The sequence below is a fragment of the Pelodiscus sinensis genome, chromosome 3 (assembly GCF_049634645.1).
Source record: "Pelodiscus sinensis isolate JC-2024 chromosome 3, ASM4963464v1, whole genome shotgun sequence".
Classification (NCBI taxonomy): Eukaryota; Metazoa; Chordata; order Testudines; family Trionychidae; genus Pelodiscus; species Pelodiscus sinensis.
The window spans coordinates 122145434-122173203 of NC_134713.1; the positions used below are offsets into that span (position 1 = coordinate 122145434).

Genomic DNA, 27770 nt, shown 5'->3' on the forward strand with positions numbered 1-27770 from the left:
AATGGGACTTCTGCTACTGCATCTTTTTGCACATATTTTTGAAGTTTACATCATAACTGATCAAATCCAACTTCATGCACGCATTCATGCTGTCTTCTGTCAATCTTATGGAAAGGAGCTGGGAATGTGGGGAGGGGCAGGAGTCGGGGTTGGAGTGTATAAGGGGCTCAGGGCAGGGGATTTGGGTGTCTGATGGACTCAGGACACAAGCTTGGGGTGTGGCAAGGGCAGGGGACTGGGGATGTACTGGTGCAGGAGCCTGGGGATGTGGGTATGCAGGAGTTTGGGACTGTGGGTTTGATGGGCTCAGGGCAGGGGGTTCAGGTGTATGATGAGCTCAGGATTGGTGGGGGGATGGAGATTGCAGGAGTGTTACGATGCTGAGGCCAGATGGGGGCTGGGCCCCAATTGAGGGCTTGTTGGCCAGGCTTCATTTTTAAATAAAGTAAAATCTTATGTCCAACACAGAAGGTTTCAGCATTGTCTTTATTTATGGCAAGAGTGGGGAACCTTTTTTGGGTCAGGAGCCACTGACCCACAGAAAAATCAGTCTGGGTCCACACAAGTGAGAAACAACAAAAAACCTCCTAAAACCCCCGTCCTCACTGATGTGGCCCCCAACTGGAAACACCTCTAGCCCCATGGTGGGGAGAGGGCAGGGAGGACTGACATTCGAGGCCCCAGGCCAGATTTACTGTTTTGGGGTTCCAGGGTTAGTGAATTTTGTGGGCCCCCCAGGCTCTGGGGTAGGGCCAAAAATGCAGGGTTAAGTGTGTGGGACAGGGCTGCCAGTGAATGGGATAGGGATGGGGGTGTGAGGTCTGGATGGGAGGTAGGGTGCAGGCACAGGATGGGAGTAGGGTGTCTGGATGGGGAGAAGGGACAAGAGCAAGGATGGGGGCAGGCTGTCTGGCCATGGGGTAGGAAGCAGGCTGAGGGCAAGGTGTCTGGCCAGGGGGACGAGTGAAGGGGTGGGGGTGTAGGGTCTGGGCATGAGGAGGTGGGGGGACACTTGTTTTTGCACCATGTAGCAGGCACTGTGTAACATGGCCTCTTGCTGTTCCCATTCGCCAGAAGGATGCCTCCAGGAAGTGTGTCCCGAGGAAACAAAAAAGACAGCACATGGAGCCATTTTTCACTCCACATGTTCCCCGTATGCTGGATCTGGCGGGGAGGCTCGGGACTTTCTTCCCCTGCATCTTCCCCCAGGAAGCTGGCACTGGTGTTCCAATCTTGCGGGGACAGGGGAGGGGATTAGACTGTAGTGCCAGTGCTGGCTCCCTGCTACAGTAGGAAATGGAGGGGCTGTGATGAGGCTCCAGAAGAGCAGTATCTGGCTCCCTAGTGAGCCATATTTTGCTTGTGAGCCATAGGTTGCCACCCCATGCACTAGAAACTAATTAAACCCCTCTAGTTAGCAGACATCTTGTCAACCTTTCAACCTTGTCAAGTACTAGCAATTTTTGATCTCATTTTAGGCTACTTTTGTCATTCAGAAGTGTTAAAATGACCCCTTCAAATTTTTGCCAGCAAGTACAGCTGTGAACAGGGCTTTGGCAGAAGGAGCATTCCCTTACCGACAAAGCTAAAGCTGCTTATTGGGGGTGGAAGTATTTTGTTGGCAAAAGAGCCAACAAACAGTGGCTATGTTGCCAACATTTTAGGAGCATGGCTGTAGCACAGCAGTTTCACTAAAAGCTGTAATGTGTAGACATATTCTTAGTTCAGGGGAAGGGAGCCTATGGCCGGGAGCCGCACATGGCCCCTGACTTGCCTGGATTAAGCCCCCAAGGCTCAGGGCTCCCCCCAAGCATCAGGGAAATGGCTTTGACCCTCAAGCTATGCGTCCCGTACTTCTCGCCCAGACTCCCACCCTACTTCTTGCCCAGATTCCCACCCCAAGCCTGTTCCTGCACCCTACCACTCTGCCAGACACACCAACCCCTAGCACATTGCTGCACCCTCACTCCCACTCAGACACCACACCCCAAGCCTGCTTTCCAGCAGCCCCTTCCCTCATTTTTTGCCCTGCCCTAGAGCAAGGTTTCCTCTAAGCTGCATGGCAGCACAGTCCAGTAGCTCTTTAATGAGCCCTGCCTAGGAACTCAAGGTTACCGTGCATGGAGCTGCCTGGCTCATGGAAGGGCACATCTCCCTCAGCTACAGTAGCAGCTCCCTTCTGAGGACAGAGCAGTGAGTCTCTCCCAGCTGGTAGGGACACATCCCCTCCTTACCTGTTGGGAGAGACTTACTGCTCTGTCTTCAACAAGGAGCTTCTGCTGTAGCTGAGGGAATGTGGGAAGTGTCTTTCTGCTTCTCTTTAAGGGGCCATGTCAGTGGGTTTTTTTGTTTGTTTTGGGGGGGGGGGGGTTTGCTTCTCCTTTTGTGCAGTCCCTGACTAATTTTTTTTCTGTGGGTCAGTGGGTATATGCAACCACACTTAAGCTGCGGCCCTTGGCATGTGCTGTGCTGTGAGTAACATTGTGGCCCCTGGGGCTTCCAAAGTTGAGTCGCCCAGGCCTAAGTTATTGAAGCAATTGTTATCCCAGTGCAAATCAGTTCAACTTTGTGAGAATCAGCAGATTAGCTTATAGGCAGAGACTCCCCAGCCTAGCACTCCTACCAGCATTCCAAAAATAAAAATTAATAGGAGTAAGTTATTAGGACCTGATCATGTCAAGGTGTCTGCAAATCCCTTTTGAATCAGTGGAAGTTCAGGAAATGCAGCACCTTGCTGTATAGGTGCTGTAGTTAAATAACTTATTTGCCCTGTGGACAATTGGACTTCTCCATCAAAGGATCCATTGGATCAGAACAAATCAAAGCTTTTGGCTTATGTCCCTTCTTCTATGCTTAGTCTAGGTAGATTATATTCTGTCAATCAACAAATATCTAAAATATGGCTGACGTTATTCTGCCAATGTTTCTTGGGTTATATGAAGTAAAATGTGCAGACTTGATTCTCACTGATTCTGTTTCTTTCACTGTAATGAACACATGCATCTATTCATCAGGCCTTATCAAGTCGTTTTAGCCATGGTTCCTTAAGGTAAGGCCTAGTCAGGTGTGTCTGTAGAGGCAAGTCAGTGTGATAGAAAGCAAGGGCTGCAAAGTAATTTACAGAGATGAGTAGAGCAAGAAAATTGAACTTCATTAAAAAAGGAAGGAAACAAATATCCCCTTTCTTCCCTGTACCCCAAGAACCCTCTTTCATTATGGAATATTCTGAGCTTGGTTCTTAAAAAAATGACAAACCAAAAGAATATTGCAAGGCAGGACAAGCCAAATTCTTTTGTTTTTTGGTGTTATAGTGTTGCTATTCTTGAAAAAAGAAAAAGAATCCTACCATAGTAATTGATTTAATTCCATTGTCTGCAGGGATCTTTGCACATGCAGTTCCAGAATCTGAAGTCACTCATTTGCAAGGCTTGCACAGTAAAGAAGAGAACAATTCAGAGCAGACAACGAGGGAATGAATTTATCACAGGTTGGAATCATGTTAATTTTACCAGTAAACCCACCATATTGATTATATCTATTACTTTTCAACAATCCCTTAGGCAATTTGTCAAATAAGTCCAGGGAGAACTTGCTGATGCTAACTGAAGGAAGAATTTGAGTCAAAGCTTCTGATTTTAGAAAATGTGATTATTTCCTAGATTTAGGGGAAATAATATTTCCATCCAGTTACACGGCTAATAAAATGTATGTATGTAATAAATACAATAATGATTACTGTCAGAATAATGACTATTCTTGTTCTTACAAACAAAAGCTATTTTGTTCTGTAGTAATTAGATGACTCAAGATTTCCCATTCTGCTTTCAGGAAGTGTTCTTCAGGGTAACAATATTGAAGCGTTTTGAACACACATTGGTATTTTTTTCACAGTTCAGTCTGTGCATGCTGATGTTTCAAAATGCTTTGTAATTATTCTCAATTTAAAGCTTATAAGTTGGCATCAGTTTTAATAACAATTGATGCATTTCAAAGTGCTGTTGCTGCACAATTACTTAGCCTTTGTTGATGAAATGCAGATAATACAAATGGGCATGAGTCCTTTGATCTTATTTGTTATCACCCAACAAGAGAAAAGATTTAATCAAGTCTCAAGCTTTTGATCATATTTATTCACAAATGTAAGAAGAATCCTTTCTTTTCCTCCCTACCCTTTGTTTCATGTTGTCTTTGTAAGTGGATGGAAGCTTTTTGATAACCTTTAAGTGTATGGGATTGTTAGATTTCTGTCATTCCTCAGTGCTGGCTGCATTGGATTTTTTTTTTTAATTGGTACATCTCTTACCTCCATTGCCACATTGGCATTTGGAGGTACATGGTTTTCAAAGACCTGATACTGTTTATAGAATAAAGGGTATATGAAATGTATTAAGATATCCATATTAGAGCCTTTCATCAATGGAGCATTAAACTGGATTAGCATCCATCATGACTTGTGGATTCATGTTGAACTGTTTTCAGTTTTATTTAAGGCTCCAGCATGGACAAAGTTGTTTGTGTGTTTTGTTTTTAATATATCTATCTTAAACCACCATAGAGTTTCAGTGTGGTTTCTGAAGACTCTTACACAGTTTGTAACCAGGATCAGTGTGTATAGAAACTGAGCTGTGCGTGCATGCACAGAACTGTAGGTAGTTATGTTAAGTATGAAAGGGAGAGTGCTAACTATTTATTTGGAAGAATCAAAATTCCGCATGAATATTGTGGCATATACCTATAAAATATTATTTCCAAAAAATGCAGAATATGGTTTATATGTTGTTCATGAAATTGTATATAGTCAATATCAAACTGTTAAATATTGTTCCTTAGAAATGCAAGGAGGAGGAAGGGGTCGTGATTTCCAGCAAGCGCACGCAACTTATTTCATTCCACCACATCATACTCAGAACAGGGGATTCCAGAGGAGAGGCGCTCAACCTTACTTTCATGGGTCTGAGGCCCAACCTTCTGGTAAAAAATCAATATTAAATAAAATAGATTTGACGCTGCAAAAGGTATATGACTGTCTGTGCCTAAACATATATCATGTATATTGTACATTATAGGTATGATCCTGCACCCATAGTAAACAATGACAAAACTCCACTGTATCAATGAGATTTGTGAAATAGTATTAGTTGAAGCTAAACCTACAAACTGCATATAGAGTTCTATTATGACCCAGTGTGTTCACTCATTTGTAACTTTTGGAAAAATTCTTCTGCAGGGCTGAAAATTCTCGTTTGGTCTCAGAATTGTTTTAGAAAGTTTGTGGTTTTTAATTACCACAGTAGCATAGAAATGCCCAGCTAACAATCAAGTAAAGCACATGAGTACATGTTTAATGTTAAGATCTAAAGGCAAGCTGAGTTCTTTCTTGGTAAGAGTTGACCATAAATCACTCACCAGCAACACCTGTTGGTTTAACACAGGAGACATTTAAAAGAAGCTAAGGTCAGTGTCCCAGATGAGAAACAAGAAGGTGGGAAAATGTGAAGGTCAGAACGAGGCATCTGTGTGGAGTTTGGAGAAACTAAGCATAGGAAGAGGAAAAATAATCCAAAGCAGATTACTTATTTTCTGTTTTCTTGGGGTTGCAGAACATCAGTGTAACCTTGAGTTATTTTCTACATTTTTAGTTTTGCTTTCTAAAGACATTTGGTGAAGTGACTTGTAAAAACAAAACAAAAATCTAAACATTTAAATGCAGTTGGTCTCCTTGTGGGCCCAGAATAGACAATATAATACCTATTATTAGACTGACAAACTGGTTTGGCATAGTCTGTGTAGGTGAGGCCAAAATATATGACTTTGCTGAGTAACTTGATTATAAACAGAATCAAAACTGAACATCTGTCGTAATGATTCTGGTCTAGGAAACCTGTAAGGCAGGATCCAGCTACACAAGGAACTTACTGCAAAATGTATTCCACAATAACAGTATTGGATCATGTAAGAACATGATTCAGTAGCATTATTAAAACCCAGTTTGGCCTTTTCTACAGAGCTGAAATCAAACTATGTTATAACATACTCAGGAGACTATTACAACATGATTCTTCAGTGTAGTCAGATTTCCTGTGTATGTGTAAAATAGGTTAACTAGAAAAGTGAGTGAAGGGTCTGGTGGAAAAAATAGTATGAGATTGTGTAAATAATGACTCAAAGCGAATGTTCAAAAGTGGGGATTGGGAGCAGAATTGAGGTCATATATTTCCTAACTTTTCAGTGCTTGTCTTTGCAATTTTATTGTGTGTGTGTGCGTGTAAAAAATCACAAACAACAAATTTCATCATGTGGTCTCATAATGACACCCACATGGGCCATAAGCAGAGTTGGAACCTTTGGTTCCACCACTCTCGTCTCTGCCTCTTGAGCTAATGGCACATCAATAACAATAGCAGGTTGTCATTCTCTGTCTGGAACATCATGAGAGGGATAAGATATACATTTTATCAGATAGATTTGGTGGCAGCAGAGAAATAGTGAGACTCAAGAATGGTGGGTGCCATTCTAGTATCTGGGGGACTGAAGGAAATGCTCCTGTTCCTTTCCCTATCCAGGCTTCTATTTCCAGTCCCAGTCCCATTCCCATTCTCCTTACCTACCCAGTCCCAGTCCTCAGGCTTCTTTTCCCTGTCTTTTTCCCTAGCCAGCTCTGGTCTTCCTTTCCAAACTCATTGGCCATGTCTACACTGCAGGCTTCTTGCGCAAGACCTGTTTTGTGCAAGAGGTCTTGTGCAAGAGCGTGTCCTCACTGCCATGTGCTTTTGCACGAGAGTATCCATGGCAATGTAGACGCTCTCTTGCACAAGAAAGCTGTGATGGCCATCTTAGCCATAGGGGTTTCTTGCGCAAGAAACCCCTCTTTCTTCTTCGAGCAGTGTCCCGTGGGTGCTCCACTATAGGTGTCGGGCTCGTCCCGGCGCCGCAGATCGGAGAATTTTCGTAGTCATAGTCCGTCGGACTGCACATGCACGAAGCGCGGCTCGTGCTCTTTCGCACCGTTTGTGTTCGCACTGTCCAGCTCCCGCCAGTTCCTCCTGACCGTCCTCAGCCGCGGACGGAATACTGGTTTCTCCTCAGACTCTGAGAGAGAGAAAGAACCTTTAGGATTTAGTTAGATTCGTTCATAGTTAGTTCTTCAGTTATATAGTTACATTAGTATTAGTCGTAGTCGTTTAGTTAAAAAAAAAAATTATTTTTCTTCAGAAGCTACCTGTAAATAGTTCCTACTGTAAATAGTTTTCTTCTTGACTCCCATCAGAAGAAGGCAGAGGTGACCATGCCGGGTTCTCCCGGTTTTAAAAAGTGCAGCTCATGCCGTGAAGCAATGCCTGCCTCCGACGGTCACGCTCTCTGCATCTGTTTGGGTGAGGGGCACATACCCCAGAAGTGCCCTCACTGCTCCAAACTCACCGCGAGAGCGAGGAAGGACAGGGACATGAGGCCCAAAATTGCTCCTCTTCGATAGGGTATTACAGCCACAAGATGGAGCAACTCCCGGATCCCTCCCTGCTCCCTCAGCTGAGCCGTCCCCAAAGAAGGCGAAGAAAAGACCATCGCCTTCTCGTTCCCTTCCCCCGACACGTGTTAGGGTGGGGGACAAACCTGGTACCTCGGGCGTGCATGGCCCTTCTAAGACGAAGCTCGGCCGCAGTACCTCGGCGCCGCAGCCCACGACTATCCAGGCACCTAAGTCATCGTTGGCACTGAAGCCGTTCCCGACACCAGCGTCACATGCGGCACCGAGAACACCCTCCACACCGCCCACAACTGCGGCACCACAAGCGACCCCGACGCGGACCACTCCTACGGCACCGACTTCCATCTCGGCACCGAAAGAACCTCTGGCACCGAATGTGTCACCAGCACCGCGTTGCCCCCCGGCACTGTCAGATGTTCGGGCAGCAAGCCCTTCCCTGGCACCGAGTAATTCACCGGTGCCGAGCGACTCTTTGGTGCGGGAACTCACTCCGGCTCGGGAGTCTGTTCTCCCACAATGTTCTCCGCCTCCTGACATGGCAACATCGGCACCGATTGAAGGAAATGCGCAACCTGAACAACCTTCTTCAGGGCGAACTGCTTTATCCACGCACCGAACATTGAGGAGAATCATTACACCTTCTCCATCACCAGAAAACATCCAATTTTCACCTGAACCGCCTTCCCCTTCATCAGGACTCTCTCCCCAATCTGAGACACTCGCAGAGGGTTTACCACTCTCCACGTGTCTCGCCAAGACGCCGTTATCACCGGTCACCTCCACCGACCCTTATGATCCAGAGAACGATCTCGATCTCCCGGGTCTCCATCACACTCCCGGCGCTATGGGTATTATACCTCTCACAGATCCCGTTACTATTCCAGTTCTCCGCACCGCTCCTCATATTATCATAGGTCACCGGAACACCGTTATTATAGGCACTACTCTAATTTTCAACATTCCTCGGTGTCCTACTCTCCTCGTCGGTCACACACACCACCCAGCAGGGAGTGTCAATCCTTACCAGCAACAGCCAGACCACCAATTCCATCAGGTGTCCTGCCCCCCCAACCACCCGAGCCACAGGAGCTCCTACAACATACCACTGAGGATGAGTCTCAACATCAATCTCCTACCAACCAATCCTCTTCCTCGCCTGATGATGCTGTATTTCAGGAATACACATCTCTGTCGGACGACCTCCGACAGTTTCAAGACCTTTTCAGAAAAGTGGCAGTATCACAAAAAGTACAGATTGTGGAAGTTCAGCAGAAATCCCACCATTTGCTTAGGAACCTTCATCCTTCACAGCAGGTGAAGGTGGCTCTCCCATTGGACGATGGCATTCTGGAGATTGTTGATGACATATGGCAGTTGCCGGCTTCTTCACCGGCCACCAACAAAAAAGCAGACAAAAAAATATTACGTTCCAGCGAAAGGGATGGAGTTTCTTTTCTCTCATTCTCAACCGAATTCTCTGGTTCTCTTTCAACAAAGAACGAAGGGCCCGAGTGTCCCGGACAGGGACATGAAACACCTAGACCTCTTCGGACGAAAGGTCTACTCGTCTGCTACCCTTACACTCCGGATGGCAAATTATGCGGCGCTATTAGCTAATCATAGCTTTGATAACTATGCCAAACTAGCGCCCCTACTGGAACATCTACCTGAGGGCAAAAGGGAGGTCCTTAAAGCGGTGGTCCAAGAGGGCTATACAGCTTCCAGAACAGCTCTCCACATAGCTCTGGAAATGGCTGACACCACAGCGCGTACCACAGCTACATCCGTGGTCATGCGCAGGGCCTCGTTGCTGCACCAGGCGGCAGTTCCTAAAGACCTTCTTGCCAAAGTCCAGGACCTACCCTTGGACAGACAGAATCTCTTCTCTGACAAAACTGATCAGGTGCTCCACTCTGGTAAAGATTCTAGAACCACACTCAAGACTCTGGGCATGTATACTCCTCCCTTCCATCGGAAAAGGTATACTCCCTATCAGAGACAGAGATCGTTCGCCTTCCAGCCATCCCAATACAGGCAGCAGGACTAGCAACGCAACTGGCAGCGCCAGCAGAAGAGAAGACCTCAGCCAAAAACATCTGGCCGTCTAAATGCCAAGCAACAAGTTTGACATCCCAGTCGAGGGACTGTGCACCATTCCGCTGAACACCCATCCCAAACTTCCACAGGCATTATTCCATCACCACCTGAAACCTTTCGAACACCGATGGTCTCACATCACCACCAACAGATGGGTGTTGCAAACAATCACACTAGGGCATACCATTCCATTCACCACTCTACCCCCACCCAATCCCTTTTCAGGGACCCATCTCACGAGCCTCTCTTACAACAAGAGGTCGATCGCCTCCTCGCCATTGGAGCAATAGAAATAGTACCCAAAACAGTTCTGGGGACGGGGGTTCTATTCCCGATATTTCCTAACAGAGAAAAAATCAGGGGGATGGAGACCAATTCTCGACCTCAGAGGATTAAATCGGTATCTGCGGAGGCACCGCTTCAGAATGGTTACCCTAGCCACCATCATTCCAGCCCTTCACAGCGGAGATTGGTTCACATCCCTGGATTTACAGGACGCCTACTTTCATGTAGTAATACACCCGGCTCACAGACGATTTCTACGTTTTCAATTAGGAGCAGGCCATTTCCAATACAGGGTCCTGTCCTTCGGTCTCTCGTTGGCTCCCAGGGTTTTCTCCAAGATGCTGGCAGTAGTAACAGCGTACCTACGACGTCTAGGTGTAATAATATTCCCCTACCTAGACGACTGCCTAATCAGGGCACCTTCAGCGGTGGAGGCTCTGCGTGTGACATGCCTCTCAAAAATAGTTTTCGAAACCTTGGGCCTGATCATCAACATTCCAAAGTCGGCCATGACGCTGCACCAATCGATACAATTCATAGGCGCACAGCTCGATTCAACCACTGCTCGTGCTCTATTGCCAATAACCAGATTTCAAGCAATGCAAGACCTTATACAGGCCATCACCACCAGTCCCAGACCCTCGGTCCTACAATATCTCCAGCTTATGGGACACATGGCAGCCACGACATACGTCGTCGAGCATGCAAGACTACACTTCCGTTGCCTTCAGCACTGGATAGCTACGGTTTACACTCCAAATGTTCGAGATGTCCACAAACGAGTATCAGTCCCCATGCATGTAACAAATTCTTTAACTTGGTGGACAGTCCCCAAAAATCTGATGTCGGGTGTACCATTTCATCACCAACAACTGACAATACAACTGACCACCGACGCATCCCTAATAGGCTGGGGCGCACACCTGGAACACAATCAGGCACAAGGGCTTTGGTCCCCGACGGAGTCGATGATGCATATCAATCTCCTAGAACTACGAGTGGTGCGCAATGCCTGTCGTCACTTTCTCCCAAGGATTCGTGCCCAAACTATCCGAATTCTTACCGACAACATGACGACGGTATACTATATAAACAGGCAGGGCAGGGCCCGATCCCAGTCACTTTGCGCCGAGGCAATTGCCTTATGAAATTGGTGCATCCACCATAAAATCTCACTAATTGCAGAATACTTACCCGGTCTGCAGAACTCTATAGCTGATGCACTGAGCAGACATTTTTCCCTGAAGCACGAATGGGAGCTTCACCCAGAAGTCCTCTTAACCATATTCCGCTCCTGGGAATTTCCAACAGTGGACCTATTTGCGACCTGCATGAACGCCAAATCCCCCCACTACTGTTTAAGGGTAGGAATAGGTCGGAACTCCCAGGGAGACGCCTTCCTATACGATTGGAGTCATCAACTGCTGTATGCGTTTCCTCCCACACCTCTAATCCCCAGAGTACTAGAAAAGATACTAATGGACAAAGCCACTGTAATCCTGATAGCTCCTTTTTGGCCAAGACAAACGTGGTTTCCTTACTTCCATCATATGTCAGCGCATCGTCCATTCCCTCTGACCAAGAGGCACGACCTTCTTGTCCAGAACAGTCAGCGTCTGTTCCATCCTCAGATCGATCTTCTGGCACTGATAGCATGGTTCCTAGTTGGTTCCAACAAACAGAAATGATCTGCTCGCAAGAGGTCAAACACATTCTTTTACATAGCAGAAAATTATCCACGAGATCCACCTACCTTCACAAATGGGCACGGTTTTCTGCATGGTGCGCATCAGCATCCCTAGATCCCTACTCCATGCCGATCCACCGTATCCTGGACTACCTCGTGCACCTCAAGAGCTCTTCTCTCAGCTGCGCCTCTATTACAGTGCACGTCGCCACAATCACTGCGTTACACCACACTGTGGATGGTTACTCAGTTTTCTCTCACTCGACGATGCGGCGCTTCATGAAAGGTTTAGCTAATCTTTTTCTACACCGAACACAGCCAGCGCAACCATGGGACCTAGAGCTAGTTCTTAATACATTAACTCAAAAACCCTTTGAGCCCTTGGCCACATGCCACTTGCGCACTCTCACAATGAAAGTTATCTTTCTCACTGCAATAACCTCTGCAAGACAGGTTGGTGAGCTGGCTGCCTTATCGGCCTTGCCCCCATACACTCTGTTTACCGATCAAGGAGTCATTTTACGTCCTCAACCCACTTTCCTTCCGAAAGTGAATTCAAAATTTCACATCAATGAGCCGATAGTGCTTCCCACTTTCTACCCAAAGCCCCACATCTCGGCAGAACAAGCTTGGCTACATACTTTGGATGCCAGACGTGCCCTGGCTTTCTACATAGACAGGACTAGGTCCATCAGGAAGACAAACAATCTATTCGTGTCTACAGCCGATCGTTCTAAGGGTCAACCGTTGTCAGCACAGCGCATTTCGTCAATCATAGTGATCTGCATAAAGGAATGCTATACCCTACGTAGTAGACCACTGTTGCAGAATCCGACAGCACATTCCACGCGTGCAGTCGCTACATCAACTGCATTCCTGAAGGGCGTACCTCTAAAAGACATTTGTAGGGCGACTACATGGTCGTCAAATTTCACCTTTGACAAGCACTATGCCATTCCCAACCTTCACCTTCCAGAAGGTGCAGTGACAACAGCAGTGCTGTCCACAGCCGCAACACGATAGCTCTGAACCCCCCTCCTTTTAGGGGCTACTGCTGCAAATTCACCTATAGTGGAGCACCCACGGGGCACTGCTCGAAGAAGAAGAGGAATTTACTTACCCTGTGCAGTAACGATGGTTCTTTGAGATGCGTGTCCCGTGGGTGCTGCACGACCCGCCCTCCTTCCCTCTTTGGAATTTCTATTTGTCTTTCAGACCAAGAGGATCAGGAGGAACTGGCGGGAGCCGGACCGCGTGAACACAAACGGCACGAAAGAGCATGAGCCGCGCTTCGCGCATGCGCAGTCCGGCGGACTACGGCTACGAAAATTCTCCGATCTGCGGTGCCGGGACGAGCCTGACACCTATAGTGGAGCACCCACAGGACACGCATCTCGAAGAACCATCGTTACTGCACAGGGTGAGTAACTTCCTCTTCCTGTTTACACTGCCTTCTTGTGGAAGAGCTCTTGCGCAAGAGGGCTTATTCCTCGTGGGGAGAGGAATAACTCTTGTGCAAGATGCTCTCTGTTCTGACATCTTACTGTGAATTTACTTGTGCAAGAATGCACGTGCAGTGTAGACGTGCTGCAAGTTTTTGAAAAAGAACAGCCATTCTTGCGCAAAAAGCCTGCAGTGTAGATGTAGTCATAGAGTCCAAATCTCTCCTTTGCTTTCAGATATTCATAGCCTTTCCCCATACTCTAGATCAGTGGTCTCCAACCTTTTTAACCCCAAGATCACTTTTTCAATTTAAGTACAATGTAAGATCTACCTCAAACCCAAATACCCTTGCCCCCACTTCCTTTTCGAGGCCCTGCCCTTCTCTGAGGCTCCACTCCTTCTCTGAGGCCTCAGCCCGCTCACTCCATTCCCTGTCCTCCCTGAATCTCATTCGCTTTCACCAGGCTGGGGTAGGGGGTTGCAGTGCAGGCTCTGGTCCATGGAGTGTGGGTGGGGCTCCAGGCTTAGCCCAGTGCAGGGGATTGGGGTCTGGGAGGAGTTTCAGGGTGCAAGCTCTAGGAAGGCATTTGGGTGCAGGGGGACTCATGTCTGGGGCAGGAAGGTTGGGTGCAGGAAGAAGTTCAGGGCTGGGACAAGGGTTCAGGAAGCAGGCTCTGGCGAGGCATTGTTTAACTGAGATGGCTTCCTGGTGGTGGAGCAGTGGGGTTAAGGCAGGCTTACTCCTGTCCTGGCCCTGCATCACTCCTGAAAGCAGCTGGCTTGTACAGCAGTGGCTCCATGTGATGCCCTCATCTACAGGCACTGAGCCCATAGCTTCTACAGGCCAGTTAGTTTCCCCATTACTGATCAATGGGAGCTGCAAGAGTGGTGTCTGCAGGCAAGGACAGCACATGGAGACCCACTGCTCTGCCTTCTCAAGGGCTGCAGGGACATGCCAGCCATGTCCAGGAGCAGTAATTGCCACAGGGATAATTACTCCAGCCATGACAGGTTAGGTATTGTAGAACTCACTGCTCAAAGAATTAAATGTAAGTGTAAGAGCCAAATGAAAATTCTGAAATGTACAGACCAGTCAAAAACCTAAAATAACCCACTTTGCAAGCAGTAAAAGAAGTAACAACCCCTCATGTATGTACTGGGTCGGGAGATGAGAGGGAAGGACAGTGTGTGTTTGTGAGAATGACAGAGGCACACACATTGTGTGAAAGTGACAGAGATTTGCATTGCCAAGCTCCCTCCATCCCCTTCTCTCTGCATGGAGACAGGGTACAGAAATGGGGAGAGGAGGGACACGCTGACATCAGCATCTCCCCTCTTCTTTCTCCCACAACCTGCACTGAAAGCAGGAGGTTCCCATGGGGGCAGTTCCAAGGCAAAGGGCTGGTGGAGCAGCATGACAGGATGGAGGGGCAACTGAAGTACCAGCGCATGGCCAGGAAGCTATCAAACCAGTCAGGATGACCTGTCAGAGGCTCCAAGATCTACTGTTAGATCCCTATCTACTGGTTGGTGACCACTGCCCTAGATCATAGTCCCAGTCTTCTGCCTAAGCCAGTCATACTTCTCACCCTTTCATGCCCCCCCGAGTCTCGCTCACCACACTTTTTGTTCCAATCTGTTCCTGTCCATCCACCAGTCTGGCTTCTACTCTGTGTTTGAATAATCACCTGCATTCCCACTCCATACTGTCTGGGTGCCAGCGGGGGAGAGGGAGGGTCACTGTTAGAACAGGAGAGAGAGGCTTCCTGCTCTCAGTTCTACTGCCCCACCCCTGGCCCAGGACAGCTCTTACAGGGAAACTTTAGCTTTGTTCCTGTAGCCCTAGGCTGGAGGAAGTATGCTCAGTTACTGTGTGGGGATGGTGCATGCACAGTCTAGTCAACCATAATTCATCTCCTATGTGTATATGCATAATGACACAATCTTTAATTACATAATCACATTAGAAATGGAGGGAGTAGTTTTTCTATACAGCTCTTAAACATGAAGCACCCATTTTTAGCTAATACAGTATTATTGTCTCTTCGTCCAGACCCTCCTGATTATTTATTTTTGCTTACAGTGAGTCAATAAAGTCATTAAGCATAACATAGAAGTGCTTCATAGTTTCAAAGTCTTTAATCTCAAAACACCCCTGTATTATGCCATCTGCAAAATGAAGCAAGGCACAGACAGGTGATGTGGCTTAACCAAGGTCACACAGAGAGTAATTGATAAAGCATGGATTTTAACTGAGAGCGCACCCAAACCACTGCACCATCTTTTCTCTAATGCCTGTTGAATCATTCAATATCTCTTCCTGCACATATATGGGTTTTCCCTGCAGTATATTTTCTGTTGTGTTGTCCATTCTCATTTTAAATCCCATATTTGTAGATTTATGTTGGCCTTGCAATTATACAATATGTATATTTCAGGTGCTAAAATTGTAGCTCACAGGATATGTTTACACTGCAATACATGCAAATACTATCACTAACGTAGTACTCACATTATTAAACAGAATAATTCTCATTGATTGGTATGCAAACACTCTTCAAACCTTAATTTTATCTTTGTGAAAAATACAACTGCAACATCTAGATCAAGCTTATCCTTTGTGGTAGAGCTCTGGTAGTGCCCCCTGTGTCTTATGTTTTCTGGCGTATTTTAAGATGCCTCAGAGGCTCACAATGACCCTCCTACTGCCTCTCGGTTCTTTCAGAGGTGAGGGTTCCCTGCTTAATGAGCCCCTTTCATCATTGGCTAGTCACTAGCTTGGAGGGAAAACCCCTTCCACAGTCCAAAAGTCCCCTTTTCCCTGGTGGCAGCCCACCGGACATGGGAAGGGTTGGGGGAAACCTGGTTCTGGGCCAGGGACTGTAGGTAGCGGCTACTAGTGGGGCTCTTGCTCTTATCCCCACCACATAGCAGTCTTTCCCTAGGCCTCTCCCACAATATCTTCTCCCTGGCTTCTTGGGAGAAACCTCTTTAGTTTGTCACTTGCAGTTTTTCTTTCTCTCTCTCCTTCTCTTTCTCTTTTCTTCCTCCTCTTCTGCAGTCCATCCCTCTTTTCCTTCCCCTACTTTGCCTGAAGGGAAGCCTTTTATAGTGTATCAGCAGGCCTTAACTGGTGGCAGGTGTTCCTTTAGGCTGCACTGCAGATTGGCTCCTAGTGGGTTTCAGGTGCCCACTTGACCTAATGGCTGAGCAATAGTCTATGGCAGCCTGTTCAGGGAACATGAACCCGGACACCCAACTACCCATGTACCTGCCCTTTACCAAACTCCTGCAAGCAACTGCCATCTGTCTGCCACGCCTTCCATTATCAAACTCTTTCAAAACAGCATATAAAATCTTCAGTAGCTTCCTTTTATTCATACAAAGGTTATACACAGTCTGACCTTTTATGTATTTACAATAGTTTTCTGTACTATTTGTGTCTGGCCCCAACTATGCAATTTTATTTATAGTGACTCTTGTGCTTCATTTTGGGGATCTTGTGTAAAGGAATATTTAAGGCCATTGCCTCAGTGAGCCAAAGATGTGGGAAAGGGAACTGAATATAGAGCTGGGCTGCATTTTTCACTTCAATAATTTATTCACTAATGCAGTTTTAGGTCACTCAAAATAATTCTTTGCAAATTCATATCAAGTTTTTCAAACAGTTTTGGCCTAGCCAAAAACATCAAAACTTTTTGTTAATGCTGAAATATTTTGCCATGACTATCAGGTGTTTAAACAAAAGGAAACATCACCAAATAAGAAAGTGCCACCTCCGCATAAGCTTTAGCCCAGTGATGATTAAGCAGCACTCATCAGGGATAGAAGACCAAAGTACAGTTTCCACCCCCCTCCTTCTGCCTGCTGTGGAGAAGGAATTTGAACTTGGGTCTTTTCCCATTGTATGAGAAAAGTCACTTAGACTATAGGATAGTTTGGCATGAACCCTTCTCATTCTCTTCTTGAAGCTGTTCCACTCTATAAATAATTAAGTAGTCTTTGGAGCAGGGACTTGAATTTGGATCTGCCTCATCTTTGTTGAATGACCACTGTTAACAGTAGATCATCATTGGGGAAGTAAAAAGACAGTAAGACCTTTAGCCTATGCAACTTCAAGAAATTCCAGAATATGAAACAGCTGTACTGCTGGGCCTTAGTTTATAGCATGACATTGTAAAATGTTTTATGACATAATTAAATCATGTCAACACTAGCCAAACCTACTACCATGGTAACGTCCTGCTCACAAGAATTGTGTTTAAACATTGTTCTAACACAGTTTGAAATGTAATGACAACCAGATCTGATTGTACTTCATTACTGAAGTAAGGGCTGGTCTTTGCACAGTTTTTATACTGTTTTGCCTATAGAAACCTATATAGTTAATTCAGTACAGTCCTCTAGAGTGGATGCAGTAGTACTGATGTTAAGGTGCTTATTATGTCAGTATCACTCAAATTTAGGATAAAATTAAGATGTAGATTCAAGGAATAAAAAATGGTGTTTGGTAAGTCCTAAGAATCATATGGTTCTGGACCTTTCCCTACTGGTATAACCTGACCATGCTGTACGCCCACCGGCAGTTCCAAGTAATTGGCTGTACTAGGGATATGAAAGGTTAACCCCTGTCCATTAGCTTCCATCTGCAGTGGGCCCAGGAGGCCCTCTCCCACCGGTCCGTGCCCCCTTTAATTGATTAACCAATTAAACAGTGATAGAAATGTAGCCGTGTTAGTCTGGGGTAGCTGAAGCAATTAAACAGGATTTTGTATCCCCTGCTTGTACTAGTATTAAAAATGCAGATGTTTTGCAGATAGCTGGCATAGCGTCTTTAAAAAGAGGTTGTCCACCATTAACTTTAGTCACCTACGTTTAAAAATGTTGGCCTTCATTGAATACCAGTTGAATTGAAAGAGGTGTAGAATAACGATTGGTGAAGGGCTGTGGCAATAAGAAAGGAAAAACAATTTATTTTACAAAATACACTTCAAAGGGTTGTTTCTTAAATACTGTCATTAGTAAGTTGTTTTCCTGCTTGAACGTTAACAGACAAATATTTTATTTCCCCTACCACACTCCAGGTAGAGGATACAGATCAGGACATCGAGACCAGAGGAGGAGGTTCCAGCTTGCGCCCCGGTAAGTAATGAAAATACAAAGATTGCAAAGAAGGCCTATAATAGGTTTGAATGAGAGATTTATAGTTTTCCCAACAGGCGAGGGCAAACAGGACAACTGCTACAGAGCCTGGTGATTCAAAAGGGCCTGCAACTCCTAGCTGCTTCTGCAGCAACTGCATCAGTGGCCAGAGTGTGGTGTGCTGTAGGCAGCACTGAAGGCTGCCTGGGGGAGCCACGGCATGCTCCAAGCATCGTTGAGGGCTGCCTGGGGAGGCCAGCTCTGCCCCTTCTGCCCAAAGGCTGTGGAATCAACCTACCCCTCTGCCTTCCACAGGGACCTAGTTGTCAGCCCCACTGCCTCCCACAGATTTCATCTTTACCTACAAAATCCAGGACTCAAGGGCTTTACCGAATGTCTGAACACCTTCAGTTTCCAGTGATTTCACCCAGGGCAGTGGGTGCTCAGCCCATTATGTCCTTTCCACACTAAGATTGAGCTAATGATATTTGGGGAATGGCCTCACTAGCTACTGTAAAATAAGTGTCAGGGGATCTGGTTACTACTTGGCACTGTCCAGTCATGGTTAAAATCCCCACATATTCCCATTTATACAGGAAAGTCCAAACTAAGTTTTAGTGGTGCTAGAGCAATCATCTAATGTAATTAGATCTTCCCAATGTAGTTTTACGTTGCGGATGAGACCTTAGTGTGCCCATCAAGAACAGTACAATACCTACGCTCTGTCAGTAGGAGGCTGCTGTTGGTTACTCCACACTCTTCTTAATGTAGCCCGCTGACAAAGTTGGAACATGAAGGTAGGTGTTAGCATTGGGGTTAAATTTCACCTACAAGTGAAACACTGGTACTTCCCTGTTGGAAAGCAGTGCTGATTTATAAGTGCTGACACCACTTCATTGCAACTTAGGAGAGGAACAACTCTGCACATCCAAGCTGTTTGTAAATCTTATCACCTCTGCCTCCTAAATAATTTCTGAGATCATCCTTTTCTGTCTAAACAACCAAAACTCTCATTCAGACCCTTTATTACCTTTAGATTTAGAGCTCTTCTTGAAGTGATGGTGCCTGTTGTATTTAACCTTCTGGTTACACACATGCACCCTGTTCCCAGAACCGGAGAATTTGAAAGCAGTGTCTCTTGGTCAGTGTGTGCACTCTGGTTCACCTGTTGCCTCTATCCAAAGGGATAAAGGTTGGGGCACACAAACCATCTCGCCATTTCCTTCTCACAGCTGCATGCTCCAAGTCAGAATCTCCAGTGTCCATAGGTTTGGCTTCAATCTACAAAATAAGAATTAGATTTAGCATTATAAATAGTTTTAACAGTTTTTAGCTTACAATTTAATGTTTTATAGATCTCTTACGGTATGTCTACACTAGCTCGTTAGTTCGAGCTAGGTAGGCAAATGAGGGCAACCGGAGTTGCAAATGAAGCCCGGGATTTAAATTTAAATGGAGTAGGTAGTTCGAATTAGAGACCCTCGTGGAACGAGAAGTAACGGTAGTTCGAATTAGGATCTCTAATTCGAACTACCTACTCCGTGTCGCATGTAGCCACAGGCACGGAGTTCGGACTAAGGGGGATTTAAAAATGGCGGCGCCTGGGAACATGCAAATGAAGCCCGGGATATTTAAATCCCAGGCTTCATTTGCAACTCCGGTTGCCCTCATTTACCAACCTAGCTCAAACTAACGAGCTAGTGTAGACATACCCTTATTGTTTAGATTTAGTCTCTTTGGGGAAACCCATCCCTCAGCTGACCGTGCTCAAGAATCCAGGCTTCAAACCCTGTGTGTTTCTGCCTGAAATCCTTCTCCGTGAACAATGGCTACCAGTGTTGTCTTTAATGTCTTGGGGAATCCCACATTGCAACAAGATGCAGTATCTGTCAATCATTTCCCAGCCATAATATATTTCATTGTAATTTACCACACAGTTTCAGTGATGGAAATGTAAGCCACATGCACTCAGTGTAGCACTCTGTCCTTCTTTGGTGTTGGCCCTGGGCAACTACATTCAGGATGCCAAATCATCACATTAGGCAGCACCAAATCCTGTTGCTCTGTTTTTTGCTTGACTACTGTTACTGTTGTTGTTGTTGTTGTTGTTTGTTTTATTTGTGCTTGTCTCTCTGGGGCAAGGAGGGAGCACTAAAAGTATTTTACATCTGAGATGATAAAACACATACAACCAGCTGTGGTTAAAAGAGCTGAGTCTTTTAGACCAAGCAGTAGAGGCTGATGCATGAAGATCCAGTGGCCCACCCAAGCACATCAGTATTACTTAAATTTTATTTTTTTATCACCAAATGAATTCATTTTGGCCAGAGCAATTACAGTCATTGCTAAGTAAATATGTAATGATGGTGCACACAACAGTGTAACCAACATTATAAAGATGTATACTGGTTAAGTGATATTACAAGTACTGTCCTGAAGCATTGTGGGTTTTTAAAAATTTATTTATGTGAGAAAATGGTTGTTTCAAAGTTCACATAAACATTTTTTTTAAACTTTTCACTTGTATATCCATGCAGTGTAGAACGATCAGAGGTATTTTACCTAATTGCTGCCTTTAGGCAAAAACATTAGGCCATAACAATAAAAATTCATTAAAAATAAAGCATACAAATTTGTATCCAGAAGCAAAAATGCTGTGTGTCAACAGCACTGTGGTCACATAGGAAATGGGTGAAAAGTTTAAAAACAGGTTATCTCATTGCTGGTCTGTAGCCTGATAATCTAATTGAAACTTGACTTCATCAATGTCTTCAGCTGCTTGATATTGTCCTTAGCTTTCATGTAATCTTTGGACTGAATTGGCTCAAGAGGATGTTTATGAAACTGATAATCACTCTTTTCCATTTATATATTTTGGAGCCACTATGTCTTTATTTTGTATTGAAACATTTTCAGTACATTAAAATGATAATCTCCCTTTGCCTTAATGAAGAAGCTCTTGTAGCTATTTGAATATTCCTTAATTATCCATATCACAAGTCTGGTTGAAAAGTTTTCCACCCGTCAGGCAAAGGAGTTCCCTTTCTAAATTTTAGGTCTTATAAGAATTAATAATTCAGCCACTGACCATATTAAATACAGCAATCCTTGACCTGACTCTTGGTAAACATCCATTCAATCAGAGCCTTTTTCAGTCTCTTATCTAGCATAGAAATGAAGTATATTTTCTTCAAATTGTTTAACTGCAGTATCTTCCTCTGCAAATATCTTGCTTACAGTTATTTTTGTCATATTTTGTCAGAATGCTTCCATTGACCTTGCTAACATTGCTTGGGGAGGTGGTTTTCCAGTCATGAGTGAATTGTTTCTGTTGCTGTAGGCTGCCTCTACACTACAGCATTATGCCAACAGAGTTATGACATTGTAGTCCCCGTAGTGTTGGCATGGCCTGACTAATCTATCATTCCCCATGTTTTCTTTGTTTCCCTTTTTAAAGATAGATACTATGTTTGTCCTTCTCTAGTCCTCTGGGACCTCCTCCTTCTTCCATGAGGTCTTGAGGATTATTGATTCTCAGATTGCTTCAGCTAGTTCCTTATGTATTCTAAGGTAAATTTGGCTAGGCCTTGACGATTTGAATACATCTAACTTGTTAAAATAGTCTCTAACCCAGTCGTCTTCTTCGAGGAGTGTCCCTGTGGGTGCTCCACCTTAAGTGTCTTGGGTGTCCCTGCGCGCCTAGTTGGAGATTTTTGGTAGCCGTGTTCTCCGCTGTGCTGTGCACGTGACGCAGATGGCACACGCGGTGCCTCTAACACACATGCAGCAACCATCCCTTCAGTTCCTTCTCTGCCACCACCGGCATCCGTCGAAACTGCTCTGCTCTCCAACTTAGTCTTTCCCTTGTTAGCTTAGGATAGTTAGTTACTTGTTTGTTCTTCAGTTAAATTGTTTCAAGTTTATTGTTAGTGATAGTTGTAGTTTAAAAAAAATTATTGGTTCTTTGATTATTTAGGGTTAGTTCTTTCTAGCAATCCTAAATTTTTTTTTACCTGGAATGCCAGGTTCCCCGGATTTTAAACAGTGCCTATCCTGCAGGCTTTCAGTTCCTGTCTCCGACGGGCAGTCTCAGTGTGTTCGGTGCCTAGGTCAGACACATGCCACAGCGCACTGTGAGCATTGCAAACCGTTAACAGCCCGCATGCAGAAGGCCAGGGAGCTACAATTGAAGTTAATCTCCCTGGAAAGCACTATAAGACCAGCCTCCAACCCAGAGTACTATACACGACCACAGCAGCCCTCACCAGTGGCCATGTCGGAGAAGGCAGCCCCATCTGCCATGTCTTCTCAAGACTCTTCTTAGGAAGAGATCTCACATGATGGGAAGAGATGACTCCCCATCAAAAAAGCAGGGGACAGCACCTAAAATAACCCCTGCACTGACCCATTCAAGAGTTCAGGACAGGGACATACCGGGACCATTGTTGGTACATGGCTCCCAAGGGTCTAAGGACCTGGCAGTGCTGTCAGATAGGACACTGAGTAAGCCTAAGTCAAAATCAGCACCAGCTGCACTAACATCTACTGACTCAGCGCCCAAGAAGGCCAAGTCAAAGAGGTACCACGAACAGGCACTGTCAGCACCGAAGCACATCAGGGTACACACCACACCTTTGGTATCAATGCCTCCCCCAGTACCGAAAATACAAAAGCATGCTTCATTTTCAGCGCCACCAACACCACAGATTGCCCCAGTACCACCATCCTCTGCACCGCCAGTGCCACCTGCATCACTTTCCCCTCCGCTAACGATGATGGAAGAGCTTAGGGTCATGTCAGAACCGACTATGCTGCTAGTCAGCACGAATGGTACACCTGCATACAGCAGATTCATGTTATCCACTCCAACCTGCTCGGCACCACCTCTGTCCACAGATGAGGACGAACCAATCAGTGGAAGCCATAATCCAAGGCATACTCTGAAGGACTCCCATACTACCTTGAAAATGCTGGGCATCCACGTTCCTGCAATAAAGCATAAGCAGGGCAGGAATTTCACTCAAAGGTATAGACCAACACCATTCTCCCAGCCTCAGAGACAGTTCAACAATAGAAGAAGGTGACAGAATACCTCGAGGCAAACCTTTTGAACCTTATGTCGAGAGTCCGGAGACACCACCTTGTTCAAGGCAGCTACATCCTTTCTACTTATTCTGGCAACATCTAGCACCCTTCTTTCAACAGTGGTCGACCATCACAACCAACAGATGGGTCCTGGACATTATAAAGAATGGTTACTCTATCCCTTTCTCCTCTCCCCCTCCGCCCCATCCACCTTCCTTGTCCCTCTTCAGAGACTCGTCTCACGAGGCCATCCTCCTACAAGAGGTCGAACACCTACTCCATCTCGAGGTAGTGGAATAGGTACCACGACGATACGAGGGAAATGGATCTACTCCCACTATTTCCTGACCAAAAGGAAGTCAGGGGGATGGAGATCTATTCTTGATCTCAGGAGACTAAACAAACACATTTGATTGCAACATTCAAAATGGACACCCTATCCACAATAATCCCTGCCCTGGACACAGACAATTGGTTATCGACTCTTGACCTTTAGGATGCTTATTTTCACATTTCCATCCATCCTGCACATTGCAAATACCTCAGGTTTACAGTCGCCAGAAAGCATTACCAGTACATTGTCCTCCCCTTTGGTCTTTCTACAAGGCTGTTCTCAAAGGTACTAGCAGTCGTTGCTGCTCAACTACACAGACAAGGAGTCTCCATATTCCCATACCTGGATGACTGCCTCATAAGAGCAACTACAAGCTCAGATACACAGAAGGCAGTCTCCTCACCAGATCCCTTTTTCACACTCTGGGAGTACAGACAAACCTTGCCAAATGCAAACTCCAACCATCACAAATCATGGAATTCATTGGAGCCCACTTGGACTGAGTGAGGACCATAGCCTCTTTACCTCTCAACAGATTTCATGCTATCAGGGACCTCATAATGATAATACAGAACACTCCAAACACTATGGTGAGAACTTGATTACAACTATGGGATCAGGATCATGTGGCTGCAGCCACGTCAGTGGTGTTGCATGCCAGGTTGCACATGTGATCAATACAGCATTGGCTGTGGACAGTATACAACCCACATTACAACCCAGTCACCAAACAGGTGTCCATCCCAACCAGGGTCAAGCGTTCCCTCCACTGGTGGACAGATGAAAGAAACGTGTGTGCTAGTGTCCCTTTTTGCAAACGTACCCCATCCATGACAGTTACAACGGATGCATCCCTCCTTGGGTGAGGAGCTCATCTAGGCTTCCTCGCTACCCAAGGCCAATGGTCGAGCCAGGAATCCAGCCTACACATAAATGTTCTGGAGCTCAGGGCAGTATTTTACGCATGTCAACACTTCCTACATCAAATACAGAATTTCACAATTGAGATTTTCACGAACGATCAAGCAAAGACTTTTTACATCAACAGACAAGGGGGCGCTAGATCTTTCCTGTTATGCAACATGTCCAAAGGCGGACAGCTTCTCTGCATACCACATGACATATACTTACAGGCCTTAGACCTCCCGGGCAAAGACAATCTTACAGCCGACAGCCTCAGCAGGAACGTCAAATCCGACCAGGAATGGGAAATGGACCCATTTATCATACATCGCCTCTTCACGCGCTGGGAGTTTCCTAATGTGGATATGTTTGCAACCAATGCCAACAAGAAGTGTCCACTGTTAACAGTAACAAGAGTGTTACTGTTCTCATGCAGGCATTGGCAGGCACTCCCTGGGGGACGCATTTGCAATACGATGGAACATATTTATGAAACCTCTTCTTATTCCCTTTGTCCCTTGCCAGTGTGGCCAGGTGCAGCTCATTTTATACCTTATCCTTTCTGATTTTGTCCCTACGGGCATGTCTACACAACAGGGCTAAAGCTATAATAAGCTATGAAATTTGAGCTGTGTCAGCTGTGTAGCTTAAGTCAAAATAGCTTATTTTGGCTTTTGGCGCTGTCTACACAGCAGGAAGTCTGAGAGAGAGCACTCTTCCTCCGACTTCCCTTACTCCTTGTAAAATGAGGGTTAGTGGAGTTGAAGTAAGAAGTCATCCCACTCAACATTATTTTGACATTATATTGAAATAACTGCTTGTAGTGTACACGCGGACTATGTCATGAAATAACACTGTTGTGTAGATGTACCCTACATGAATTTATACTCATCTTTAGCAATGTGCTCATGTCTCCAATTTTATAGGATTCCTTTTTTGTTTTAGATCATTAAAGAGCTCTTGATAGAGCTATATTGGCATCTTCTTCCCATAGAATCATAGAATCATAGAATAATAGGACTGGAAGGGACCTCGAGAGGTCATCGAGTCCAGCCCCCCGCCCTCAAGGCAGGACCAAGCTCCGTCTACACCATCCCTGACAGATGTCTATCTAACCTGTTCTTAAATACCTCCAGAGAGGGAGATTCCACCACCTCCCTTGGCAATTTATTCCAATATTTGACCACCCTGACAGTTAGGAATTTTTTCCTAATGTCCAATCTAAACCTCCCCTGCTGCACTTTAAGCCCATTACTCCTTGTCCTGTCCTCAGAAACCAAGAGGAACAAATTTTGTCCTTCCTCCTTGTGACACCCTTTTAGATATTTGAAAACCGCTATCATGTCCCCCCTTAATCTTCTTTTTTCCAAACTAAACAAGCCCAGTTCATGAAGCCTGGCTTCATAGGTCATGTTCTCTAAACCTTTAATCATTCTTGTCGCTCTTCTCTGTACCCTTTCCAATTTCTCCACATCTTTCTTGAAATGTGGCGCCCAGAACTGGACACAGTACTCCAGCTGAGGCCTAACTAGTGCAGAGTAGAGCGGCAGAATGACTTCACGAGTTTTGCTTACAACACACCTGTTGATACAACCTATAATCATATTTGCTTTTTTTGCAACAGCATCACACTGTTGACTCATATTCAACTTGTGGTCCACTATGACCCCTAGATCCCTTTCCGCCATGCTCCTTCCTAGACAGTCGCTTCCCATCTTGTATGTATGGAACTGATTGTTCCTTCCTAAGTGGAGCACTTTGCATTTCTCTTTATTAAACCTCATCCTGTTTACCTCTGACCATTTCTCTAACTTGCTAAGGTCATTTTGAATTATGTCCCTATCCTCCAAAGAAGTCGCAACCCCACCCAGTTTGGTATCATCTGCAAACTTAATAAGCGTACTCTCTATCCCAATATCTACGTCATTGATGAAGATATTGAACAGTACGGGTCCCAAAACAGACCCTTGAGGAACTCCTCTTGTTATCCCTTTCCAGCAGGATTTAGAACCGTTAACAACAACTCATCTTTCCTTTGCTTAGGGATTTTTGCTATTGTGTCTTTAACAGTACTTCTAGAGAATCTGCCTTGAACTCCTTTCCTCTTAGATTTTCTTCCCATGGGACCTTACCTACCAATTCTCCGAATTTAAGACTGTTTTTTTATATTCATTTCCCTTATTCTATTGCTCTCATTTCCTTCATTTCTTTAGAACAATAAAATGATCACTTTCTGCCAAATGGCCTTCAACTATCAGTTTCTCAGTCAATTCCTCTCTTAGTCAAAAATAAGTCTAAAATGGCTATACCCATTCCCAGTAAAAAAAATTGTCCACAAGGAACCTTACATTCATCCGTTCTTGCCTATGTATATTGCAGATGGTATTTCTAGGAAACCATAGGGTAGGAAAAGCAGAAGAGAACCAGATGGGGAGTAAAATTTTCAAAAGGGCAGAAGTTCAATTTTCAAAAGGAATATAGGGTCATATTTCATTTAATTGGACATGAAGCATCTTGGATACTTCTGAAAATGTCATTAGGATCCTTTAAATACCTAAATAACTTCTCAAAATATGGTCCTAACAACCTAGGTCAATGAAAGTCAGGGCTTGTAAGTATTTAAGAACCAGATTTTCAAATATATTTAGGTGTCTAAAAATTTAATTAGGCACTAGCACAGGGGCAGGAAACCTTTTCTGGGTCAGGGGCTGGTGGCCCTTAGAAGAGTCAGTTGTGGGCTGCATCTGGCCTCCCGGGGCCTTAGGTTCCCCACCCCTGCACCAGTGGAATTTTAAAATCCTATTTGCTTCTTTAAGCATCTAAGTACATGTGGAAATCTAGACCCAAAACCCTTTTGAAAAAGATACTAAGGACTTGTCTGTATTTAAAACACCTCAATAGTACATCAGTGCCATTGTAGCACTTCAGTGTAGATACTTAGCTATGGCAACACGAAAGATTCTCCTATTGTCAGAGATAATCCACATTTATGAAAGAGAGTAGCTAGGTTGATGAAGTTCAGTTAACCTAACACTGTCAACACAGGTATATAGGTCAGTTTCACGACGCATCTTAGTGTGGTGGATTTTTAATATCGCTGAGTAACATAGCTAAACCAAACTAATTTTCTTGTGTAAACCTGGGCCTTAAGTATTTATCCTAAATACTCTTTGGAAATTTTAAATAGGCTTTTCGTCATTTTGTATGGTCACAGGAGCAGTTTGTCTGCTGTATCTCTTCACATGGACTTTTATTATTTGAAGTTGTTTAAATATTGATATGTGTATGTCTTGCTTAGCCCATCACAG

General features: G+C 45.0%; 1 protein-coding gene across 9 annotated transcripts in view; it reads left to right on the plus strand.

Annotated features, from left to right (window-relative positions):
- FAM120B (family with sequence similarity 120 member B) overlaps window positions 1–27770 on the plus strand; it is a 110407-nt gene that overhangs the window by 68958 nt on the left and 13679 nt on the right. For 5 of the 9 annotated variants that reach the window (XM_075924696.1, XM_075924694.1, XM_075924695.1 and 2 more), the window contains exons 8-11: window positions 3379–3487; window positions 4831–4971; window positions 18083–18140; window positions 18218–27764. In XM_075924696.1, the coding sequence (XP_075780811.1) occupies window positions 3379–3487; window positions 4831–4971; window positions 18083–18140; window positions 18218–18611 (702 nt within the window). In that variant the 3' untranslated portion in view covers window positions 18612–27764. Of the gene's footprint in view, window positions 1–3378; window positions 3488–4830; window positions 4972–12770; window positions 12976–18082; window positions 18141–18217; window positions 27765–27770 lie in introns of those variants that run through there. The other 4 variants (XM_075924697.1, XM_025184068.2, XM_025184069.2 and 1 more) reach the window with 2 other exon arrangements.